Source organism: Mobula birostris, chromosome 30 (genome assembly GCF_030028105.1).
Source record: "Mobula birostris isolate sMobBir1 chromosome 30, sMobBir1.hap1, whole genome shotgun sequence".
Classification (NCBI taxonomy): Eukaryota; Metazoa; Chordata; class Chondrichthyes; order Myliobatiformes; family Myliobatidae; genus Mobula; species Mobula birostris.
Window position 1 is genome coordinate 39918376 of NC_092399.1, and position 25326 is coordinate 39943701.

Sequence of the window (25326 nt, forward strand, 5' to 3'; positions counted from 1 at the left end):
GGCCAGGGTAGGGGAGGGGATGGGGGTGGGCGTGGGAAGGAGGCACAAGCCCAGCCTCACTAAAATAAACAGATCAGTGACATTCTGAGGTTGGATTAAAGCCAGGAGAGTGAAAACTAACCAGAGACAACAACATACCAGAAATTAATCTCAGAGCCAATAACCCAGATATTGGAACATTTTGTGCACTTGTTCTGAACAGTGTGGAAAATGGTTTGGCAGGTCTGTCTGACCATCAATAACACTCAGTGTAGACAGGACTGTCTGACCATCAATAACACTCAGTGTAAACAAGTCTGTCTGAACATCAGTAATACTTAGTGTAAACAGGTCTGTCTGACCATCAGTAATACTCAGTGTAAACAGGACTGTCTGAACATCAATAATACTCAGCGTAAACAGGACTGTCTGACCATCAGTAATACTCAGTGTAAACAGGTCTGTCTGACCATCAGTAATGTCGGTGTAGACAGGACTGACCATCAGTAATGTCAGTGTAGACAGGTCTGACCATCAATAATACTCAGTGTAAACAGGACTGACCATCAGTAATGTCAGCGTAGACAGGTCTGACCATCAGTAATACTCAGTGTAAACAGGTCTGTCTGACCATCAGTAATACTCAGTGTAAACAGGACTGTCTGACCATCATTAATACTCAGTGTAAACAGGTCTGACCATCAGTAATACTCAGTGTAAACAGGTCTGTCTGACCATCAGTAATACTCAGTTTAAACAGGACTATCTGACCATCAATAATACTCAGTGTAAACAGGTCTGACCATCAGTAATACTCAGTGTAAACAGGACTGTATGAACATCAATAATACTCAGTGTAAACAGGACTGTCTGAACATCAATAATACTCAGTGTAAACAGGTCTGACCATCAGTAATACTCAGTGTAAACAGGTCTGTCTGACCATCAGTAATACTCAGTGTAAATAGGACTGTCTGAACATCAATAATACTCAGTGTAAACAGGACTGTCTGACCATCAGTAATACTCAGTGTAGACATAGATATAGAAAACCTACAGCACAACACAGGCCCATTGGCCCACAATGCTGTGTAAGAACATGTACTTACTTAGAAATTACCTAAGTTACCCATAGCCCTCTATTTTTCTAAGCTCCATGTACCTATCCAGGAGTCTCTTAAAAGACCCTATCGTATCCACCTCCACCACCATCGCCGGCAGCCCATTCCACGCACTCACCACTCTCTGCGTAAAAAAACTTAGCCCTGACATCTCCTCTGTACCTACTTTCAAGCACCTTAAAACTGTGCCCTCTCACGTTAGCTATTTCAGCCCTGGGAAAAAGCCCCTGACTATCCACACAATCAATGCCTCTCATCATCTTATACACCTCTATCAGGTCACCTCTCATCCTCCGTCGCTCCAAGGAGAAAAGGCCGAGTTCACTCAACCTATTCTCATAAGGCGTGCTCCCCAATCTATGCAACATCCTTGTAAATCTCCTCTGCACCCTTTCTATAGTTTCCACATCCTTCCTGTAGTGAGGTGACCAGTACTGAGTACAGTACTCCAAGTGGGGCCTGACCAAGGTCCTATATAGCTGTAACATTTCCTCTCGGCTCTGAAACTCAATTCCACGATTGATGAAGGCCAATGCACCGTATGTCTTCTTAGCCACAGAGTCAACCTGCGCAGCAGCTTTGAGTGTCTTATGGACCTCAAGATCCCTCTGATCCTCCACACTGTCAAGAGTCTTATCATTAATATTCTGCCATCATATTTGACCTACCAAGATGAAGCACCTCACACTTATCTGGGTTGAACTCCATCTGCCACTTCTCAGCCCAGTTTTGCATCCTATCGATGACCCACTGTAACCTCTGACAGCCCTCCACACTATCCAAAACATCCGCAACCTTTGTGTCATCAGCAAATTTACTAACCCATCCCGCCACTTCCTCATCCAGGTCACTTATAAAAATCACGAAGAGAAGGGGTCCCAGAACAGATCCCTGAGGCACACCACTGGTCACTGACCTCCATGTAGTATATGACCCGTCCACAACCACTCTTTGCCTTCCGTGGGCAAGCCATTTCTGGATCCACAAAGCGAGGTCCCCTTGGACCCCATGCCTCCTTACTTTCTCAATAAGCCTTGCATGGGGTACCTTGTTAAATGCCTTGCTGAAATCCATATACACTAGATCTACAGTTCAGTGTGTTCAGTCACAACCTCAAAAAATTCAATCAGGCTCATAGGCAAACCTGCCTTTCACAAAGCCATGCTGACTATTCCTAATCCATGTCTGACCATCAGCAATCCTCAGTGCAGACAGGTCTGTCTGACCATCAATAATACTTGGTGTAGACATGTCTGACCATCTGTAATCCTCAGTATAGACAGGTCTGACCATCAATAATGTAAGTGCAGACAGGGCTGACTATCAGTAATACTCAGTGTAAACAGGTCTGTCTGACTATCAGTAATACTTGGTGTAGACAGGTCTGACTGGCCATCAGTAATACTCAGTATAGACTGATCTGTCTGACCATCAATAATATTCAGTATGTTTGACAAGGTCCTGCATGGGAGGTTAGTTAGGAAAATTCAGTCGCTAGGTATACATGGAGAGGTGGTAAATTGGATTAGACATTGGCTCGATGGAAGAAGCCAGAGAGTGGTGGTAGAGAATTGCTTCTCTGAGTGGAGGCCTGTGACTAGTGGTGTGCCACAGGGATCAGTGCTGGGTCCATTGTTATTTGTCATCTATATCAATGATCTGGGTGATAATGTGGTAAATTGGATCAGCAAGTTTGCTGATGATACAAAGATTAGAGGTGTAGTAGACAGTGAGGAAGGTTTTCAGAGCCTGCAGAGGGACTTGGACCAGCTGGAAAAATGGGCTAAAAAATGGCAGATGGAGTTTAATACTGACAAGTGTGAGGTATTGCATGTTGGAAGGACAAACCAAGGTAGAACATACAGGGTTAATGGTAAGGCACTGAGGAGTGCAGTGGAACAGAGGAATCTGGGAATACAGATACAAAATTCCCTAAAAGTGGCGTCACAGGTAGATAGGGTCGTAAAGAGAGCTTTTGGTACATTGGCCTTTATTAATCAAAGTATTGAGTATAAGAGCTGGAATGTTATGATGAGGTTGTATAAGGCATTGGTGAGGCCGAATCTGGAGTATTGTGTTCAGTTTTGGTCACCAAATTACAGGAAGGATATAAATAAGGTTGAAAGAGTGCAGAGAAGGTTTACAAGGATGTTGCCGGGACTTGAGAAACTCAGTTACAGAGAAAGGTTGAATAGGTTAGGACTTTATTCCCTGGAGCGTAGAAGAATGAGGGGAGATTTGATAGAGGTATATAAAATTATGATGGGTATAGATACAGTGAATGCAAGCATGCTTTTTCCACTGAGGTAAGGGGAGAAAGAAACCAGAGGACATGGGTTAAGGGTGATGGGGGAAAAGTTTAAAGGGAACATTGGGGGGGCTTCTTCACACAGAGAGTGGTGGGATTATGGAATGAGCTGCCAGACGAGGTGGTAAATGCGGGTTCTTTTTTTAACATTTAAGAATAAATTGGACAGATACATGGATGGGAAGTGTATGGAGCGATATGGTCCGTGTGCAGGTCAGTGGGACTAGGCAGAAAATGGTTCGGCACAGCCAAGAAGGGCCAAAAGGCCTGTTTCTGTGCTGTAGTTTCTATGGTTTCTTCAGCGGTTTGCTTAAGGCACGACTGTGCAAGCACGTAGATGTCAGCCAGTTAGAACAGCGAGAAGAGTTTAAAGGAGACAGCGTCATAGAGTGGGCGTTAAGGAGCGGGTGATGGAGTAGAGGGAGAGAGTAGGAGGGCTTTGGCTCAATGGGGCTTCGGCGATAATGTGTCGAGGTGAGGTAGGTTGCCTGTGTAGAATACAGACAGGAAGGATGTATATGAGGCCAGTGTTCTGTACTGAGTGACAGATGTGGGAACTCTGGGAGACTCCCAGCCTCCCAGATGGCACATCTGCACCAGGTGTATCGAGCTGCAGCTCCTTAGGGACCACGTTAGGGAACTGGAGATGCAGCTCAGTGACCTTCGTCTGGTCAGGGAGAGTGAGGAAGTGATAGAGAGGAGCTATAGGCAGGTGGTCACACCAGGGACCCGGGAGACAGATAAGTAGTTAACAGGCAGGAGAAGGAAGGGCAGGAGTCAGATGCTAGAGAGCACTCCTGTGGCTGTCACCCCTTGACAATAAGTACTCCTGTTTGAATACTTTTGGGTGGGATGGCCTGCCTAGGGGAAATAACAGTGGTCGTGCCTCTGGCGCAGAGTCTGGCCCTGTGGCTCAGAAGGGTAGGGAAAGGGAGAGGATGGCAGCAGTGCTAGGGGACTCAAAGTTAGGGGGTCAGACAGGCAATTCTGTGATGCAGGAAAGAAACACGGATGGTAGTTTGCCTCTCAGGTGCCAGGGTCTGGGATGTTTCTGATCGTGTCCACGATATCCTAAAGTTGGAAGGAGAACAGCCAGAGGTCGTGGTACATATTGGTACCAATGACATAGGTAGGAAAGAGGAGGAGGTCCTGAAAACAGACTACAGGGAGTTTAGGAAGGAAGTTGAGAAGCAAGACCACGAAGATAGTAATCTTGGGATTATTGCCTGTACCACGTGACAGTGAGTATAGGAGTAGAATGAGGTGGAGGACAAATGTCTGTCTGAGGGATTGGAGCAGGGGGCAAGGATTCAGATTTCTGGATGGTTGGGACCTCTTTTGGGGCAGCAGTGACCTGTACAAAAAGGACAGGTTGCACTTGAATCCCGGGGGGACCAATATCCTGGCGGTGAGGTTTGCTGAGGCTATTGCAGAGGGTTTAAACTAGAATTGCTGGGGGGTGGGAACCGAACTGAAGAGACGGAGGAAGAGGCGGTTGGCTCACAAATAGAGAAAGCTTGGAGACAGTGTGTGAGGGAGGATAGGCAGGTGATAGAGGAGGGAAGTGCTCAGATCGATGGTTTGAGATGTGTCTATTTTAATGCGAGGCATATTATGAACAAAGCGGATGAGCTTAAAGCGTGGATCAGTACTTGGAGCTATGATGTTGTAGCCATTACAGAGACTTGGATGGCTCAGAGGCAGGAATGGTTACTTCAAGTGCCAGGCTAGGACAGGGAGGGAGGCAAAAGAGGTGGTGGGGGCGTGGCACTGTTGATCAGAGATAGTGACACGGCTGCAGAAAAGGAGGACATCATGGAGGGATTGTATATAGAGTCTCTGTGGGTGGAAGTTAGGAACAGGAAGGGGTCAATAATTCTACTGGGTGTTTTTTTACAGACCTCCCAATAGTAACAGGGTCATCGAGGAGCAGATAGGGAAACAGATTCTGGAAAGGTGTAATAATAACAGGGTTATTGTGCTGGGAGATTTTAATTTCCCAAATATTGATTGGCATCTCCCTCAAGCAAGGGGTTTAGATGGGGTGGAGTTTGTTAGGTATGTTTAGGAAGGTTTCTTGACACAATATGTAGATAAGCCTACAAGAGGAGAGACTGTACTTGATCTGGTATTGGGAAATGAACTTGGTCAGGTGTCAGATCTCTCAGTGGGAGAGCATTTTGGAGATAGTGATCAGAATTCTATCTCCTTTACCATAGCATTGGAGAGGGATATGGACAGAAAAGTTAGGAAAGCATTTAATTGGAGTAAGGAGAATATCAGGCATTCAAGCAGGAAATTAGAAGTATAAATTGGGAATATAGGTTCTCAGGGAAATGTACAGAAGAAATGTGGCAAATTCTCAGGGGATATTTGCGTGAAGTTCTGCATAGGTACAGATGAGACAGGGAAAGGATAGTAGGGTATAGGATCCGTGGTGTACAAAGGCTGTTGTAAATCTAGTCAAGAAGAAAAGAAGACCTTACAAAAGGTTCAAAAAACTAGGTAATGATAGAGATCTAGAAGATTATAAGGCTAACAGGAAAGAGCTTAAGAATGAAATTAGGAGAGCCAGAAGGGGCTATGAGAAGGCCTTGGTGGACAGGATTAAGGAAAACCCCAAGGCATCCTACAAGTATGTGAAGAGCAAGACGATAAGACATGAGAGAATAGGACCAATCAAGTATGACAGTGGAAAAGTGGGTATGGAACCGGAGGAGATAACCAAGGTACTTAATGAATACCTTGCTTCAGTATTCACCTCAGAAAAGGATCTTGGCGATTGTAGGGATGATTTACAGTGGACTGAAAAGCTTGAGTATACAGATATTAAGACAGAGGATGTGCTGGAGCTTTTGGAAAGCACCAAGTTGGATAATTCTCCGGGACTGGATGAGATGTACCCCAGGCTACTGTATGAGGCAAGTGAGGAAATTGCTGAGCCTCTGGCGATGATCTTTGCATCACCAATGGGGACTGGAGAGGTTCCGGAGGATTGGAGGGTTGCGGATGTTGTTCCCTTTTTCAAGAAAGGGAGCAGAGATAGCCCAGGAAATTATCGACCAATGAGTTGGTGAGTTGATGGAGAAGATCCTGAGAGGCAGGATTTATGAACATTTGGAGAGGCATAATATGATTAGGAATAGTCAGCATGGCTTTGTCAAAGATAGGTCATGCCTTATGAGCCTGATTGAATTTTTTGAGGATGTGACTAAACACATTGATGAAGGTAGAGCAGTAGATGTAGTGTATATGGATTTCAGCAAAGCATTTGATAAGGTACCCCATGCTAGGCTTATTGAGAAAGTAAGGAGGCATGGGATCCAAGGGGACATTGCTTTGTGGATACAGAATTGGCTTGCCCACAGAAGGCAAAGCGTGGTTGTAGATGGGACATATTCTGCATGGAGGTTGGTCACCAGTGGTGTGCCTCAGGGATCTGTTCTTGGACCCCTACTCTTTGTGATTTTTATAAATGACCTGGATGAGGAAGTGGAGGGATGGGTTAGTAAATTTGCTGATGACACAAAGGTTGGAGGTGTTCTGGACAGTGTGCAAGGCTGTCAGAGGTTACAGTGGGACATTGATAGGATGCAAAACTGGGCTGAGAAGTGGCAGATGGAGTTCAACTCAGATAAGTGTGAAGTGGTTCATTTTGGTCGGTCAAATATGATGACAGAATATAGTATTAATGGTAAGACTCTTGGCAGTGTGGAGGATCAGAGGGATCTTGAGCTCCAATTCCATAGGACACTCAAAGCTACTGCGGAGGTTGACTCTGGTTAAGAAGGCATACGGTGTATTGGCCTTCATCAACCGTAGGATTGAGTTTAGGAGCCAAGAGGTAATGTTGCAGCTATATAGGATCCTGGTCAGACCCCACTTGGAGTACTGTGCTCAGTTCTGGTCGCCTCAGTACAGGAAGGATCTGGAAACCATAGAAAGGGTGCAGAAGAGATTTACAAGGATGTTGCCTGGATTGGGGAGCATGCCTTATGAGAATAGGTTGAGTGAATTCGGCCTTTTCCCCTTGGAGCGACAGGGGATGAGAGGTGACCTGGTAGAGGTGTATAAGATGATGAGAGGCATTGATTGTGTGGATAGTCAGAGGCTTTTTCCCAGGGCTGAAATGGCTAGCATGAGAGGGCATAGTTTTAAGGTGCTTGGAAGTAAGTACAGAGGAGATGCCAAGGGTAAATTTTTTACGCAGAGAGTGGTGAGTGCATGGAATGGGCTGCCAGTGACGGTGGTGGAGGCGGATATGATGTGGTCTTTTAAGACACTCCTGGATAGGTACATGGAGCATAGAAACATAGAGGCCTATGGGAAACCCTACATAATTTCTCAGGTAAGGACATGTTCAGCAGAGCTTTGTGGGCCAAAGGGCCTGTATAGTGCTGTAGATTTTTTATGTCTCTATGGACCAGTCTGTCTGACCATCGGTGATACTGAGTGTAGACAGGTCTGGCTGTCAGTAATACTCAGTGTCGACATGTCTGACCATCAGTAATACTCAGTGTTGACACGTCTGATCATCAGTAACACTCAGTGTAGACACGTCTGATCATCAGTTATATTCAGTGTAGACAGGTCTGACCATCAGTAATACTCGGTGTAGACAGGTCTGACCATCAGTAATACTCGGTGTAGACAGGTCTGACCATCAGTAATACTCAGTGTAGACTCGTCTGACCATCAATAATACTCAGTGTATTCACATCTGATCATCAGTAACATCAGTAATACTCGGTGTAGGCAGGTTGGACTATCAATAATACTCTGTGTAGACAGGGCTGACCATCAGTAATGCTCAGCGTAGACAGGTCTGACTATCAGTAATACTCGGTGTAAACTGGTCTGTCGGACCATAATTAATACTCAGTGTATATAGTTCTGTTTGGCTCTCAGTAATAAGTGTTGATTGGTCTGTCTGGTCATCAGCAATATTAAGTGTAGACAGGTCTGTCTGACCATCAGTAGTACTCTGTATTGGCTCCCTCATTTTTGGTGTTACATCTTTGATGACTGAAACTTAATTGACTGCAAAGCACTATGGACTTTCCAAAAGAAACAAAAGAAGTTACTGCATGCTGTAATGTTGGCTGTTGTGGCTTTCCTTTCAGCTACCTTTTGTCCTTGTGTTTAATCATCTTCGCCACACCTCCCTTCCTGATGTGCATGCTTGCCTGGATTAAACTGTACTTGTCATGCCCTGCTCAGTTCTGCAGATACAGGTCATGATTTATTCTCAGGCACCCTTCCTCACTATCAACAGCTTTACTGATTGTTCTCTTGTCAGAACGCTTACTAATCAGTCCACCTCTCTCATCCATGCTGTTGATATACATGGCAAACAACAAAATTGTTCTGGAAAAAAATCTTCCTTCTCCTTTCTGATCCTGGACTGTGTGCTCTTCAGCCCTCTTTCTGAGACCTCAGTCTGTTCACATCAGCTTGGTGTTGTCAAGTGCTCTGAGGACAGTGCAGAGCACTGTCCAGTGCCCTGCTGGACTTTACGCAATGTAATTTGGTTGCTTCTGGTTGGGTCTTGGTTGCCCCCTTCCCACCTTCCACCTCCTATCATTCACCTCACACCTTTTCTCTTCACCATCCAATCTTCACCCGACCATGTGGGCACAGTAGCGTAGTGGCTAGCACAATCACATTGTAGCGGCAATGATTATTGTTGGGGTTTCAATAAGGAGTTTGTACCTTCTCTCCATGATTGCGTGCATTTCACTCTCTGTTTCATTGTACGTTCCATGTGACAAATAAAGCTAAACTTTGATCTTCGTGGGTAACATATTCAAAAGCCACTGTTAAAGTTATTCACTTTCCCACCAGCAAGGGGGTAGGCATGAACTAACTCCATAAGTTGCTGCATTGACATTGGTTGAGCCCAGAATCTGCTCTCGGGGACTAGTGAAAGGGTTTGAGACCAGTGACAAAAACATTTGGATGTTTTCGGAGATTTATGTTGACACACTTTCCTTTTATATATTTCTCCCCAGGGTGAAGGCTGCATTGAGGTAAGCATCTACCGTACCAAGTCTCCTGTATTCATGTCCTGAATTCCATTTTGAAAGACCTTAAAACAAAAGGTTCAGTTAACATTAGGCCAAAATATGATCTGAATGGACCAAACACTTTCCACTCACTCCCATGTGCAGAATCCCAAAGGATTATACTTCCTATTCATTCCAATTTACAGAATTCTGAAGAACCAAGACTATCCCATTAACTTCCATGTAAAAGATCCCCATTAGAAGGGTTTCATTTGTTCTCTAAGGAAGGGGACTTCCTCAGGGGAATGGTTTGCTAGTGTAAAGGAATCCAGGCCCATGCTGAGTGTATGCACAGGAGCAATGTCTCCTAACCGTGCAGGAGGGGTCCATGGCTGGCAAAAAGAAATTTCTGCTCATGTGCAGGGCAAGCTAGGGCCTCCTTTGGAGATACAAACGTGTGGACGTCTGCCAAAAGATAAACTCTGTTTTTCCTCTTTCGTGTATGAGCTGGGGAGGAGGGAACATCGACTCAGACCATGAGAGGCCTGCGTCGGGCATTTTCATGCCTTACAAGGTGCAGATTGGAAGTCTGTGTGGGGCACCACTCCTCGCACAGACACTAGAGCAATGTGTGATTAAGTGCCTTGCCCAAGGACACAAACATGCTGCCACAGCTGAGGCTCGAACTAGTGACCTTCAAATCGTTAGACGAACGCCTTAACCACTTGGCCACATGCCCAACACAAACGAGCTGGAGTATGGTTTATCTTTCTGTCTGTAGAACAGCTCTGGCCCTCCCTCTCCCCATTGACTATTTTCCTCAGGTCACTTACTGTGGCGTAGGGCCTTGTTGTTATTTTGTGCTGAAGACCAGCTGCCAACAAGTTTAATTCTCCCTTACCTTTCTTTTCTTTCAGTGTCCGAAAGGCCAGAAAGGAGAGAAGGGAGATCCGGTGAGTATTAACCTTTCTAACCATTAACAATATGGAATCTCTGAATCTACAGTCAAAGCGAGTTTATTGCCATCTGCACAAGTACACATATGCACAGGTGCAAAGACAAACTTAATTGCAGCAGCCTTACAGGCACACCACGTCATAAAAAGAAACATTCACAAGCAAAGCATAAATTATGTAGTTTTTGCAGAAAAGAATGCAATTCGAACAAAAAAGTCCATTTTAGTGCAAAGTGATCAAACTGGTCATAGTGTTTCTGATCTGTAGTGAGTAGGGCTGTGTAGGATGGTTCGAGAACCAAATGGTTGAAGGGAATTAGCTGTACCCGAACTTGGTATTGTAGCACTTCTGGCTTCTGTACCTCTTGCCCGATGGCAGCTGTAAGAAGATGGTGGGGATCTTTGATGACAGTTTTTGCCTTCTCGAAGTAGCACCTCCTGTAGATACTGATGATTGTGGTTAGGAATGAGTGTATGATGTATTGGCCAGAGACCTTTATCTTATTTCATATCAGTGAATTTCAGCATTTGTTACTGTCATCTTACCCTTCACATCAATGCTGTTGATCACCTTCCCCCAGACATAGCCAGTTCTAGTGCCAGCAGGCAGGGAGCTCATCTGGTTGGTTGTGTGTGCATTGTTGAGTGCTCTAACCTGAAGGAGTCTGGGCTCTAGGTGGGTCAGCCTGACCAGGGCACTGATTCCTGGAAGAGTGAATTTCAAGGATAAAACACTTGACGAAATGTCCATTTCCCGTATAAACTGCCTGATTAAGCTGCATATTTCACAACTTATTGTACTTAGTAATAATAGAACATAAGGCATCAAACAGTAGAGCTCATTATGGGCTGTAGGGTAATGTAATTGGTGGAAGTGCACATAATTCACAGCTATCGATATTGAGTTGGGGTTCCCTTTACATGATGACATAATTATGTAAAGTACTTTTACCGTGCTTTGTGTTCAGGATTAAAGTACAATAAATGAGTTGATAAGTTTTTTCTTAAACATAATACGCCTCTGCTGTTTTTATTTGCAAAAACCTACACTGGTGACCCTGATGCTCTAGGACGATTGCAGAGTTATTGAACATGTCGGCTAACACAGTTGCTTTGAAATTGCCAGAATTTTGGGAGCAAAATGCCATCGCTTAGTTGGTACAATTTGAGGCCCAATTCAGCTGCGGAAAATCTCGGCCAACAACACCAAATATTTCTTTGTGGTAGCGTCACTCAGTAACTCTGCGGCTGCGAGAGTGGTGAGTTTCCGAGAACACCTGCCTGAACACAATAACGAAAACTCACCTTTTACAGACTTTTGGACTATTGAAGTCGGAGCACACCAAACAGCTGCCCTCCTCGCCCGGCCTCGGCAATGGTAAGCTTTCAAAGCTAATGGATCACCTGCTCTATCTCCTGAGAAATTACCATCCTTGTTTTATTTTTAAAGAACTCTTCATTCAGCAAATACCTGATTAAGTTTACATAGCCCTCGCTAATGCACCCATGAAGGACTGTAGGGAACTTGCCAAAATGCCTGATGGTCTACACTCAGGCAAGCAACAATGCATCATTCCTTCTCCTTTCCCCAATAAGCCTGGTCAGGAAGGCCCCAACATAAGGACACCTGTGGTTGCGAAACAGATAACGTCAGGCCTGTGCTTTTACCACATTCACTTTGGTAGGATCGCTAGAAGTACTGACTGCCTTGCAGCTTCGACAGTGCTAGCACATCAAGACATTACAAGGTTTTGGACAATGTGTGTTCCAGCTGCCAGGGTCACCTACTGTTCATTACAGATACCCTTTCAGGGTGACGTTTCCTGTGTGACATGGTTCCTCAAGTGAGTGTACTGCCAGCATCGCCTATTGTTGAGAAGGCACAGAATGATGAAACTTTGCTGGAAGCCACCAACGGCAGCAGGATCCAGACTTATGGGATGTGATGGGTGACGCTGTACTTCAGTGAGCAACATTACACATGGGACTTCGTCCTGGCTAAAGTGGCTAGACCTCTGCTCAGTACAGATTTCCTGTGCCCAAGGATTATTAGTCGATTTTAAGAACTGCAAGCCTGTTGACATCAAGGATTTTGGACTGTTACCCTGCTCGCCCAGTAAGCTGCCCACAACAACTCTGTCAAGCACAAGCACCTCTGCATTTGAGTTCAGTCAACCACTGGGCAAATTCCCAAACCTCACCAAGCCCACATTCTCCACTACAGTCACAAAACACATTTTTCTAACTGGCCTTCACGCGTAGTCTGGACCCAGAAAAGTTGGCAACTGTGAAGGCTGAGTTTGCCAACATGGAAAAGCTTGGCATTGTGCACCAGTTGATTAGCCGCTGGGCTTCACCCCTCCACATGGTCCGTACATCCGATGCAGCCATGTGGTGATTACCAATGCCTGAACGAGGCCACAACTCCTGATCGTTACCCGGTCCCACACATCCAAAACTTTCCAGCATGTTTAGCCATTAATTTTTTCCAGTCACTCTAGTTAGGGACTACCCCGTATGTTCGGAGAACATTCCCAAAACGGCTGTGACAACACCATTTGGCCTCTTTTATTTTCTGCATATGCTGTTTAGACTGATAACTGCAGGATAGACTTTCTAATGGTTGATGGACTCTGTATCAAAAGGCTTGGATTTTCATTTTGTTTGCCTAGAAGTGGTACTTATTGCCAGTGCAGCCAAATTGTAAACATGTATCTCATCTCCACACACTTTTCGAGCACTTCAGCCAACGTGGGTTGATTATTAACCCTGTTGAATGCGAGTTTAGGTTGCAAAGCACTGACTTTTTCAGCCATCGCATCTCCGCAGGTGGTGCAAGACTCTTCCCATCAAAGGTAGCCGTTATTATGGATCTCCCACCGCTTCGCACTAAGGAACTACAGGAGTTTTTAGGCATGGTGAGTTTCTATCACCGCTTCATTCCATAAGCTGCTGAACTTATGCAACCCCTGTATAGTGTGCTTAAAGGCCATATACCTCATCAAGTGCTTGACTGGTCAGCGGACATGACCGGGACATTTGAAGACACCAAACAAGCTTCTCACGCGACCTACTAGCACACCTGCTCCCCAGGATATGCAGAGCCATTACTACTGACACTTCAGACTATGCTGTGGTTGCTGTGCTTGAACAGTTGGTCAGAGGCATGTGGCAGCCGCTTGCCTTCTTCAGCCAGCAGCTTCATCCCCCTGAAACAAAGTACAGCACGTTTGACCGTGAGCTTCTCAGTCTCTATCTGGCTGTCCACCATTTTTGTTTTCTTCTAGAGAGTCACCATTTCACAGTATTCATTGACAGCAGACCTCTCGCGCACACGATGGGTAAAATATCAGACCCTTGGTGCCATCTAGCCTACCTATCAGAATTCACAACTGATGTACAACATATCAGGAGGAAAATTAATGTCGTGGCTGATTGCCTCTCGTGGCCAGCCATTGAGGCCATACACATAGGGGTTGATTATGCTGGCAGCCGGACCCAGAGGTCCAGGCTCACCGAACAGCAGGCACAGTCCTGTGGTTGAATGACATTAAGTTTAAAGAGCCTGGAGTTTCTCTCCTGTACGATATCTCAACTGATCGTCTTCATCCCACCATGTTCGCAGACTGGAGGTCACAGAAACTGGTTGCACTAAAGTTGGCACGGCCATAGAAAGGATGTGCGGGATTGGACTAGCCTGTGTGGAGTGCCAGTGGGCAAAAGTTAATCGTCATGTCCAGGCACCATTGGCACCTTTTGAGGTCCCTATGTTAATGTGGACCTGATTTGTCCTCTTTCCCCGCTCCTGTGGTTTCACGCACCTCCTTACCATGGTGGACCATACCACCAGGTGGCCAGAGACCGTCCCTCTAGCATTGACAATGGCTGCAGACATGGCTCAGGCATTCATCAGCACCCGGGTTGTTCAGTTTGGAATCCCATCTGATATTTCCTCTGAATGAGGTCCCCAATTCATATTAGACCTCTGGGCTGTGATGGCTCAGAATCTCAGCATTAGGCTACGTCATGTCACGGTGTTTCACCACAGCCAAGGCGAGTCTGTGGGCTTCCCTGACAGATGATCATCTCCTGTGGGTCCTGCTGGGGCTTACAACTGCTCCAAAAGAGGACCTGCAGTTGTCTGCGGCTGATGTGGTATATGGGCGGCCAATACGAGTGCCAGATAATTTTATTCTTGACGCCACAACCGCCAGGTCGGCCTCTCAAAAGCATTCCACCTTCCTCAGTAAATTCAATTCCTTTTCACTTCTTCCTACCTCCCACCATGGCGTACAGCATCTTGGGTTCCTGTCGACCTACATTCCACCTCCTTTGTCTCGGTCCGCCGACGTCCCCTTATGGCCTGTTCCGTATTTTGGAATGGAGAGAAAAGACTTTTATCATAAATTAGAGGGGTAAACCTGAATGTATTTTGGCGTTGAACGAGCCCACCAAGATTTGGAGGTTTCCACTATCATGCCCCTGCCATAACGACATGACCGTGAGCGTGCCAACACACCCCTAGGCAAGCTAGAACTCTCTGCTGTTCCTCTACCCATGGAACATAGGACCCGAGCCAGGAAGCTCGTCCGAGCTCCAGGCAGGCTCACAATGCTGTTTTTAGTGAATGCTGGGGTGGTGGGGAGGCTGTGTAGGGTAATGTAATTGGTGAAAACGCATATAATTCACAGCCACCAACACTGAGCGGGGGCTCACTTTAAAAGGCTGATCTGATGATGACATAATTGCCTAAAGTACTTTGACTGCGCTTTGTGTCCACTGTTTGGAGTTCAATAAATGAGTTGTTATGGATTTTCATCAACATAACACACCTCTAGCACTTTTATTTGCAGGAACCTACAGGTCTTTTGGCATGCAATATTGTGTCCTTCCCTCCTATACAGCCCAGAACACTCCCTTTTTCAGAAATCACTTAAATAACCCTGTTGAATGCCACCACCCCAGCAGTGCATTCCAGGCACCCACCACTGCCTGTGTTTAAAAACCTACCCCTGACATCTCAAAGTTCAAAGTAAATTTATTATTAAAGGATATATAGGTCACTATGGTTTTCCAATGATTAACTTCTGAAGATACAAAATGTAACAATAACAGCAACAAAACAAACAGCAAAACAAGTCCCTTTCCTCCCTCTCACCCACCCACACGCATGGCCAGTTGTCCAACTCCAGGACAGGCTTCCAAGCTTTTGGGATTTGACTACAACAGCAGTCCCCAACCACAAATCATGTGTTATCGGGCTGCGAGGAAACTATATGAGTCAACTGCACCTTTCCTCATTCCTTGTCACCCACTGTTGAACTTGTACGCACGCGAGGTCATCAGTTGGTCATTAACCTACAACTACTCAATGAGTAAAAAACAAACGTCGCTTGAGAGTTTCTTTGGAAGAGATGGTAGGGGACATAAAAGGCCGAACGATGATGATAAAGCAGAGACAGCTGAGGCCAAGACTGCAAAAAAAAAAGGCTTCCTTCAACGGAAAATACAAGTCCTACATAAAATATGGCTTTATTGCAACTGGTGACTCACACGCTCCAAGCCCCCTGTGTGTGATATGTGGAGACAGGCTGTCTAATGAGGCGATGAAGCCCTCAAAACTGCTTCAAGAGAAACCCGTTGAGTTTTTTGAGCGGAAAAAACATGAGCAAGCGAGACAGAAGCTAGTGCTGAAAGCCACCACCTCCACAAATGCTGCTGCTCTGACAGCATCGTACTTAGTGGCTAGCTGTATTGCTAAGGCTAAGAAGCCTTTCACTGTTGGTGAAGAATTGATTCTGCCTGCTGCCAAGGACATATGCGGTGAACTGTTGGGAGAAGCTACAGCTAAAAAGATGGCACAGGTTCCATTTCAGCTACCACAGTTTCAAGGAGAATCGATGACATAGCGGAGGACATTGAACACAGATGTTGGAACAGCTAAACGAGTCTGGTTTTACTACCCGAGTCAAAGAGGTTGCTCCTGAATGCCAGTCTACACACTGTGTCACACACAGGGAAATGCTGGCTAACCGAAAAATGTCACCTGATCTTAACAGCGTATTGAGTGACGTTGTTGAAGTTATCAATCACAAGCTCTTAAGTCATGTCTGTTTGAGCAGCTTTGCGAGGAAATGGATGCAGAGCACAAACGCCTTCTCTTACACACCGAAGTCAGGTGGCTATCAAGGGGGAGAGCCCTGGCCAGGGTTTTTGAGTTAAGAGAGCAGCTGCAGAGATTTCTTTCAGGAAAAAGGTCACCACTGGCAGCACACTTCAGTGACGAGGAGTGAATAGCAAAACTCGCTTATCTGTGTGACATCTTCAACCTGCTCAATGAACTGAATTTGTCACTTCAGGGGAGAATGACAACTGTCTTCAAGTTGGCATATAAAGTGTCTGCTTTCACAGCCAAACTGGAACTGTGGGGATGGTGAGTGGACAGGGGCATATTTGACATGTTCCCAACATTAGCTGGGAATTTGGGAGAGACTGGTGGTGCGTGAACATCTATCTTCACTGTCGACAGAATTCGAGCGTTACTTCCCAACCGCAAATGACCTAAGACATGCAAAGGAATGGGTCCATGACCCATTTGTGAATGTCCCCGGTGAATCATCCATGTCTGTGCAGGAAGAAGATTAACTCCTCGAGCTTGCAAATGACGGTGGGCTGAAAAGTATGTTTGATATAACATCTCTACTGGCATTCTGGATCAAAGTCAAGGCTGAATATCCTGAGATAGCCACGAAAGCACTGAAAACTTTGCTTCCATTTCCAACATAATATCTCTGTGAAGCGGAGTTTTTTGCAATGACTGCAACGAAAACTAAATTGCGGAATAGACTAGACATAAGGAACCCCCTTATGACTTATCACTATTCATGCGAGGGAGATACGCGCTGTGTGTTTAACATTAAATTCATTAGATAAACCATTTTAGAAGCAAAATTGAGAGTTTTAGCCACTGATAAATGACATAGTTGACTTATCACATATACAGGTGTCCTCCCCCCTTTTCAAACGTTCGCTTTACGAAACCTCACTGTTACGAAAGACCTACACTAGTACCCTGTTTTCGCTTTCAGAAGGCGTTTTCACTGTTACGAAAAAAAAGCAGCGCGTGAAAAAATCAGCGCGCGATAAAGGGCAGCGTGCACCCCGAGCAGCTGCTCTGCCCCGGATTCGGAATGACATTGCTTAAGCACGTTGCATTGAGCAGCCGTTAGCAAGATGAGTTCTAAGGTGTCGGAAAAACCTAAAAGAGCTCGTAAGGGTGTTACACTTAGTGTAAAACTGGACATAATTAAGCATTTTAATCGTGGTGAACGAAGTAAGGACAACGCGAGTTTGGCTTGTGGAAGCTGATGAACATGATGTTGAAGAGGTTTTGGCATCCCATCACCAAGAACTGACAGATGAAGAGCTGATGCAATTGGAAGAAAAAAGAATAACAATCGAAACCGAATGAGTATTGCACTTTGGAAGGACAAACCAAGGTAGAACATACAGGGTTAATGGTAAGGCACTGAGGAGTGCAGTAGAACAGTGGGATCTGGGAATACAGATACAAATTTTCCTAAAAGTGGCGTCACAGGTAGATAGGGTCGTAAAGAGAGCTTTTGGTACATTGGCCTTTATTAATCAAAGTATTGAGTATAAGAGCTGGAATGTTATGATGAAGTTGTATAAGGCATTGATGAGGCCGAATCTGGAGTATTGTGTTCAGTTTTGGTCACCAAATTACAGGAAAGATATAAATAAGGTTGAAAGAGTGCAGAGAAGGTTTACAATGATTTTGCCGGGACTTGAGAAACTCAGTTACAGAGAAAGGTTAAATAGGTTAGGACTTTATTCCCTGGAGTATAGAAGAATGAGGGGAGATTTAATAGAGGTATATAAAATTATGATGGGTCTAGATAGAGTATTAAACTCCATCTGCCATTTTTCCAGCTGGTCCAAGTCCCTCTGCAGGCTCTGAAAACCTTCCTCACTGTCTACTACACCTCCAATCTTTGTATCATCAGCAAATTTGCTGATCCAATTTACCACATTATCATCCAGATCATTGATATAGATGACAAATAACAATGGACCCAGCACTGATCCCTGTGGCACACCACTAGTCACAGGCATCCACTCGGAGAAGCTATTCTCTACTACCACTCTTTGGCTTCTTCCATTGAGCCAATGTCTAATCCAATTTACCACCTCGCCATGTATACTGTTACGTAACTGGCAACAATGAATATTAATCGAGACAGATTTTATAAAAACAATCGAACGTTTATTAAACACGTATAAACGATAAGGAGAAAAAACAAAGGAAAACTTTGACCGGAGGTTAAACAGGTAAGCAGCCGTTCATCAACTCCACTCAGCTCTGGCTCTTAAAGAGTTAAATGCGGAAACAGTTCTTGAAGCGATACAGTCAGATAAAGTTCTTAAAGCGATAACTTCGAAAGTCCAACAGTTTTACACATTCAATTGGGAGAGACTTCTCTGGAGAACGATTTCTTCACCGACGCACCTTTACTGCCGGTTCTGTCCACAGGATTCCCGATGCCGAAAATAAACAGTTTAAATCAACTGACCTTAAATTCCTTTTAGAGAAAAGAGAGCCTTTTTGCACTTTTACAAGAGTTATCTCAATGCAGCTTCTCTTCAACGAAGACGCAATAAGGTCGATCCTTTATTAAACTGCCAAACGATGCCGACTTCTCTCGATCCTTCACTTCGATGAATTCTTCACTCTCCCTTCAAAACTGTCGGAATTGAGTAAATTGACACTTCCAGCCACAAATTCCCAGTCCAAGTAATATGGAATCTTTCAACAGAACGTACAACTGTTTTAAAAATGAAACTGCGCCACAAAAACAAACACAACAGAAACGGAGGCACAACACGTTCTACCTGGAAATCTACAAACTCAAAAACCCTACTGCGTCACCTGAGTCGACCCTTATATAGTCACGGGGTGGGGGGCACATGTCATCACGTGACCTCACATCGGTGGGAAAATCACATCAGGTGACCTCCAAAAGATTATTACAGCATTCTCACAAAAGAAACCAGATCTTCTTGAGCATGTAACAATACCGAGCGACTGAATTTTCCTAACTAACCTCCCATGCGGGACCTTGTCAAAGGCCTTACTGAAGTCCATGTAGACAATATCCACTGCCTTTCCTTCATCCACTTTCCTGGTAACCTCCTCGAAAAACTCCAGTAGATTGGTTAAACATGACCTACCACGCACAAAGCCATGTTGACTCTCCCTAATAAGCCCCTGTCTATCCAAATGCTTGTAGATTCTGTCTCTTAGTACTCCCTCCAATAACTTAGCTACTACCGATGTTAAACTTACCGGCCTATAATTTCCTGGGTTAATAACTTATAACTTAAATAATAACTTATCTGGGTTGAACTCCATCTGCCACTTCTCAGCCCAGTTTTGCATCCTATCACTGTCCCGCTGTAACCTCTGACAGCCCTCCATACGATTAACAAAACCCCCAACCTTTGTGTCACCAGCAAACTTACTAACCCATCCCTCCACTTCCTCATCCAGGTCATTTATAAAAATCACGAAGAGTAAGGGTCCCAGAACGGGTCCCAGAACAGATCCTTGAGGCACACCGCTGGTCACTGACCTCCATGCAGAATATGACCTGTCTGCAACCACTCTTTGCCTTCTGTTGACAAACCAGTTCTGGATCCACAAAGCAATGTCCCCTTGGATCCCATGCCTCCTTACTTTCTCAATAAGCCTTGCATGGGGTACCTTATCAAATGCCTTGCTGAAATCCATATACACTACGTCTACTGCTCTTCCTTCATCAATGTATCCAGTCACATCCTCAAAAAATTTAATCAGGCTTGTAAGGCACGACCTGCCTTTCACAAAGCCATACTGGCTATCCCTAATCATATTATATATCTCCAAATGTGCATAAATCCTGCCTCTCCGGATCTTCTGCATCAACTTACTGAAGTAAGACTCACTGGTCTATAATTTCCTGGACTATCTCTACTCCCTTTCTTAAATAAGGGAACAATATCCACAACCCTCCATTCCTCCGGAACCTCTCCCGTTCCCATTGATGATGCAAAGATCATCGCCAGAGGCTCAGCAATCTCTTCCCTCACCTCCCACAGTAGCCTGGGGTACATCTCATCCGGTCCCAGTGACTTATCCAACTTGATGCTTTCCAAAAGCTCCAGCACATCCTCTTTCTTAATATCTACATGCTCAAGCTTTTCAGTCTGCTACAAGTCATCACTACAATCACCAAGATCCTTTTCCATAGTGAAGTATTCATTAAGTACCTCTGCATTTCCTCCGGTTCCATGCACACTTTCCACTGTCACACTTGATAGGTCCTATTCTTTCACGTCTTATCCTCTTGCTTTTCACATGATTGTAGAATGCCCTCATGTTTTCCTTAATCCTGCCCACCAAGGCCTTCACATGGCCCCTTCTGGCTCTCCTAATTTCCTTCTTAAGCTCTTTCCTGTTAGCCTTATAATCTCCTAGATCTCTAACATTACCCAGCTCTCTGAACCTTTCGTAAGCTTTTCTTTTCTTCTTGACTAGATTTACTACAGCCTTTGTACACCACGGTTCCTGTACCCTACCACAGCTTCCCTGTCTCATTGGAACGTACCTATGCAGAACTCCACACAAACGTCCCCTGAAAATTTGCCACATATCTTCTGTATATTTCCCTGAGAACATCTGTTCCCAATTTAAGCTTCCAAGGTCCTGCCTGATAGCCTCATAAATCCCCTTACTCCAATTAAACAGTTTTCTAACTTGTCTGTTCGGATCTGTCTCCAATGCTGTTGTAAAGGAGATAGAATTATAACGATAAGCATATAACAATTACAGCACGGAAACAGGCCATCTCGGCCCTTCTAGTCCATGCCGAACTCTTCCTCTCACCTAGTCCCACCGACCTGCACTCAGCCCATAACCCGCCATTCCTTTCCTGTCCATATCTATCCAATTTAACTTTAAACGACAACATCGAACCTGCCTCAACCACTTCTGCTGGAAGCTCATTCCACACAGCTACCACTCTCTGAGTAAAGGAGTTCCCCCTCATGTTACCCCTAAACTTTTGCCCCCTAACTCTCAACTCATGTCCTCTTATTTGAATCTCCCCCCACTCTCAATGGAAAAAGCCTATCCACGTCAACTCTATCTATCTGCCTCGTAATTTTAAATACCTCTATCAAGTCCCCCCTCAACCTTCTATGTTCCAAAGAATAAAGACCCAACTTGTTCAACCTCTCTCTGTAACTTAGGTGATGAAACCCAGGTAACATTCTAGTAAATCTTCTCTGTACTTTCTCTATTTTGTTAACTAATTATGATGATTATAATCAATTATGATTAATTATGATCACTATCTCCAAAATGCTCTCCCACTGAGAGATCGACACCTGAGCAGGTTCATTTCTCAATACCAAACCAAGTACAGTCTCTCCGCTTGGAGGCTTATCTGCATATTCTGTTAAGAAACCTTCCTGAATGCACCTAACAAACTCCACCCCATCTGAACCCCTTGCTCTAGGGAGATGCTAGTGGATATTTGGGAAATTAAAATCTCCCACCACGACAACTCTCTTATTAATATACCTTTCTAGGATCTTTTTCCCAATCTGCTCCTCTATATCCCTGTTACTATTGGGTGGCCTATAAAAAACACCCAGTAGTGGTATCGACCCCGTCCTGTTCCTAATCTCCAACCATAGAGACTCCGTAGACAACCCCTCCATGACGTCCACCTTTTCTGCAGCCGTGACACTATCTCTGATCAACAGTGCCACGCCCCCACCTCTTCTCCCTCCCTCCCTGTCCTTTCTGAAACATTTAAAAACCCAGCACTTGAAGTAACCATTCCTGTCCCTGAGCCATCCAAGTCTCTGTAATGGCAACAACATCATAGCTCCAAGTACTGATCCACGCTCTAAGCTGATCTGCTTTGTTCATAATACTCCTCGCATTAAAATAGACACATCTCAAACCATCGGTCTGAGCGTGTCCCTTCTCTGTCACCTGCCTATCCTCCCTCACACACTGTCTCTAAGCTTTCTCTATTTGTGAGCCAACCGCCTCTTCCTCAGTCTATTCAGTTCGGTTCCCACCCCCCAACAATTCTAGTTTAAACTCTCCCAGTAGCCTTAGCAAACCTCTCCGCCAGGATATTGGTCCCCCTGGGATTCAAATGCAACCCATCCTTTTTCTATCGGTCACACATGCCCCAAAAGAGGTCCTAATGATCCAGAAATCTGAATCCCTTCCCCCTGCTCCAATCCCTCAGCCATGCATTTATCCTCCATCTCATTCTATTCTTCATTCACTGTCACATGGCACAGGAAGTAATTCTGAGATTACTACCTTTGCAGTCCTTCCTTCCTAACTCCCTGTCGTCTTTTTTCAGGACCTCTTCCCTTTTCCTATCCATGTTATTGGTACCAATATGTACCACGACCTCTGGCTGTTCTCCCTCCCACTGCAGGATATTGTGGACACGATCTGAAACATCCCAGACCTTGGCACCTGGGAGGCAAACTACCATCCGAGTTTCTTTTCCGCATCCACAGAATCACCTGTCTGACCCCCTAACTATAGAGTCTCCTATCACTACTGCCTTTTTCTTCCTTTCCCTACCCTTCTGAGCTACAGGGCCGGACTCTGTGCCAGAGGCACGACCACTGTTGTTTCCCCCGGTAGGCTGTCCCCCCCAACAGTACTCAAACAGGAGTACTTATTGAACAGGAGTACATATTGATTGAACTACATTGATGACAGGGCAGTTTACGCATCGAATGGCTGCTGGATGTATCAGGCACCATACATACAGAATGTCTTCCAATCCCATGCATCAAATGCCCTCCCATGTTTGCACTATGAGGCTTAGCAGGCTCTTGGATTCCTGTTGATGCACATTGACCAGTTTTGTTAGAGTGTGAACTCAACCCTCATGGGGTTCAGTGTGCTGCAAGCAGATAATCAATTTTCCCAACCTGCTTGGAGTATTTTGTTAACTAACTCGCTCTCGGTTCTGTCAAAACTGAATTTTTAGAGTGCAGATGGTCACTGTATTGAAGATTTAAATAGGAGGGATGTTGGTTTCGGGATCTAGCATCCAAAGCAAATGCAGTGTTGGTCAGTGAGGGTGCAGAACCAGGAGTGTGAAGTCTCCTCTGCTGAAGGGCAGACAGCAATGAAGGTGGCTGTGGTGCCTTAGTTTGAGAGGGAGAACAGTTATACAGTCAAAGCTATAACTCAGGCACACCTGTCAACAATAACAGTCAGTCCATAAAAGGTGGCTGTTCTTTAAGGCCACGTGCTGGTGAAGTAGTTGTGAAATTGAATGCTCTGGTGATTTTTCCCACACACACAAAATGCTGGAGGAACTCAGCCAGTCAGGCACACCTATGGAAAAGAGTAAACAGTCAACATCTCATGTTTGCCTGCACTGTCTGTTCACCCTGTGGACAGGCAGTCTGCTGTGCTGAGCTTCTCACCTCGGCACTAAGACTGGGAACACCCACACTTCATGGGCTCAACAGGCTGGAGCCTGTTAACTGCAGCAGGATGTGGGTCATAGACTTGCATAATTCATCTACTAATGAGGGTATACTGTGTAGCACAACATGGATCTGTGTGCCGACAGCACTGTCAGATCAAACAACCGAAGCCAGCGCCTGGGAATGCAGGTAAAGGCAAGTGTTATGCCCAGGGGCTGTTTAAAGACAGAAGAGTTTCCTGCACTTTGTCTGTGTGTGTTTTTGACCCAATAATCCACAATAGGACTCAGCGCTGTCATGGGCAGAGGAAAACTAAAGTCAGTTAACATTGGTCTAACAGAGGTCCTCTCCTCTATCAGTTACTGCCTTCTCCATTCCTGGTCCTTGTCTTGACCTTTTCACTGGGCAGCTTCCTCTTGGTGGTAGCTGACCTGGCCCAGGGTTTGCTCACACTGTGCGCTGCGGAGGGAGCGTGGCACTGTCAGAGGTGCCATCCTGCTGAGGTGCGCTGCGGAGGGAGAGCTGATGCTTCATCAGCCTGGCATTGACCCATCTGTTTGGTGGGTGTATGAGCAGTGACAGGTCAAAATCATCGATGAGCTGGGTACGTTGAGGCGCTGGGTACGTCGATGAGCTGGGTACGTCGATGAGCTGGGTACATTGAGGCGCTGGGTATGTCGATGAGCTGGGTACATCGATGAGCTGGGTACGTCAATGAGCTGGGTATGTCGATGAGCTGGGTACATTGAGGCGCTGGGTATGTCGATGAGCTGGGTACATCGATGAGCTGGGTACGTCGATGAGCTGGGTATGTCGATGAGCTGGGTACATCGATGAGCTGGGTACATTGAGGTGCTGGGTACATGGAGGCGCTGGGTATGTCGATGAGCTGGCTACGTCGAGGCGCTGGGTACGTCGATGAGCTGGGTACGTCGATGAGCTGGGTATGTCAATGAGCTGGGTACATCGATGAGCTGGGTACGTCGATGAGCTGGGTATGTCGATGAGCTGGGTACATCGATGAGCTGGGTACATTGAGGTGCTGGGTACATGGAGGCGCTGGGTACGTCGATGAGCTGGGTACATTGAGGTGCTGGGTACATCAAGGCGCTGGGTATGTGGATGAGCTGGCTACGTCGAGGCGCTGGGTACGTCGATGAGCTGGGTACGTCGAGGTGCTGGGTACGTCGATGAGCTGGGTACGTCGAGGCGCTGGGTACGTCGATGAGCTGGGTATGTCGATGAGCTGGGTATGTCGATGAGCTGGGTACGTCGATGAGCTGGGTACATTGAGGTGCTGGGTACATCGAGGCGCTGGGTATGTGGATGAGCTGGGTACATCGAGGCACTGGGTATGTCAATGAGCTGGGTACATTGAGGTGCTGGGTACATGGAGGTGCTGGGTACGTCGATGAG

At 45.6% G+C, this 25326-nt stretch overlaps 1 protein-coding gene across 1 annotated transcript in view; it reads left to right on the forward strand.

Moving 5' to 3' along the window:
- col16a1 (collagen, type XVI, alpha 1) overlaps positions 1–25326 on the forward strand; it is a 401818-nt gene that overhangs the window by 89707 nt on the left and 286785 nt on the right. Inside the window, exons 12-13 of the mRNA XM_072247276.1 lie at positions 9420–9437; positions 10331–10366. Coding sequence (XP_072103377.1) covers positions 9420–9437; positions 10331–10366 — 54 coding nt within the window. The remainder of the gene's footprint in view (positions 1–9419; positions 9438–10330; positions 10367–25326) is intronic.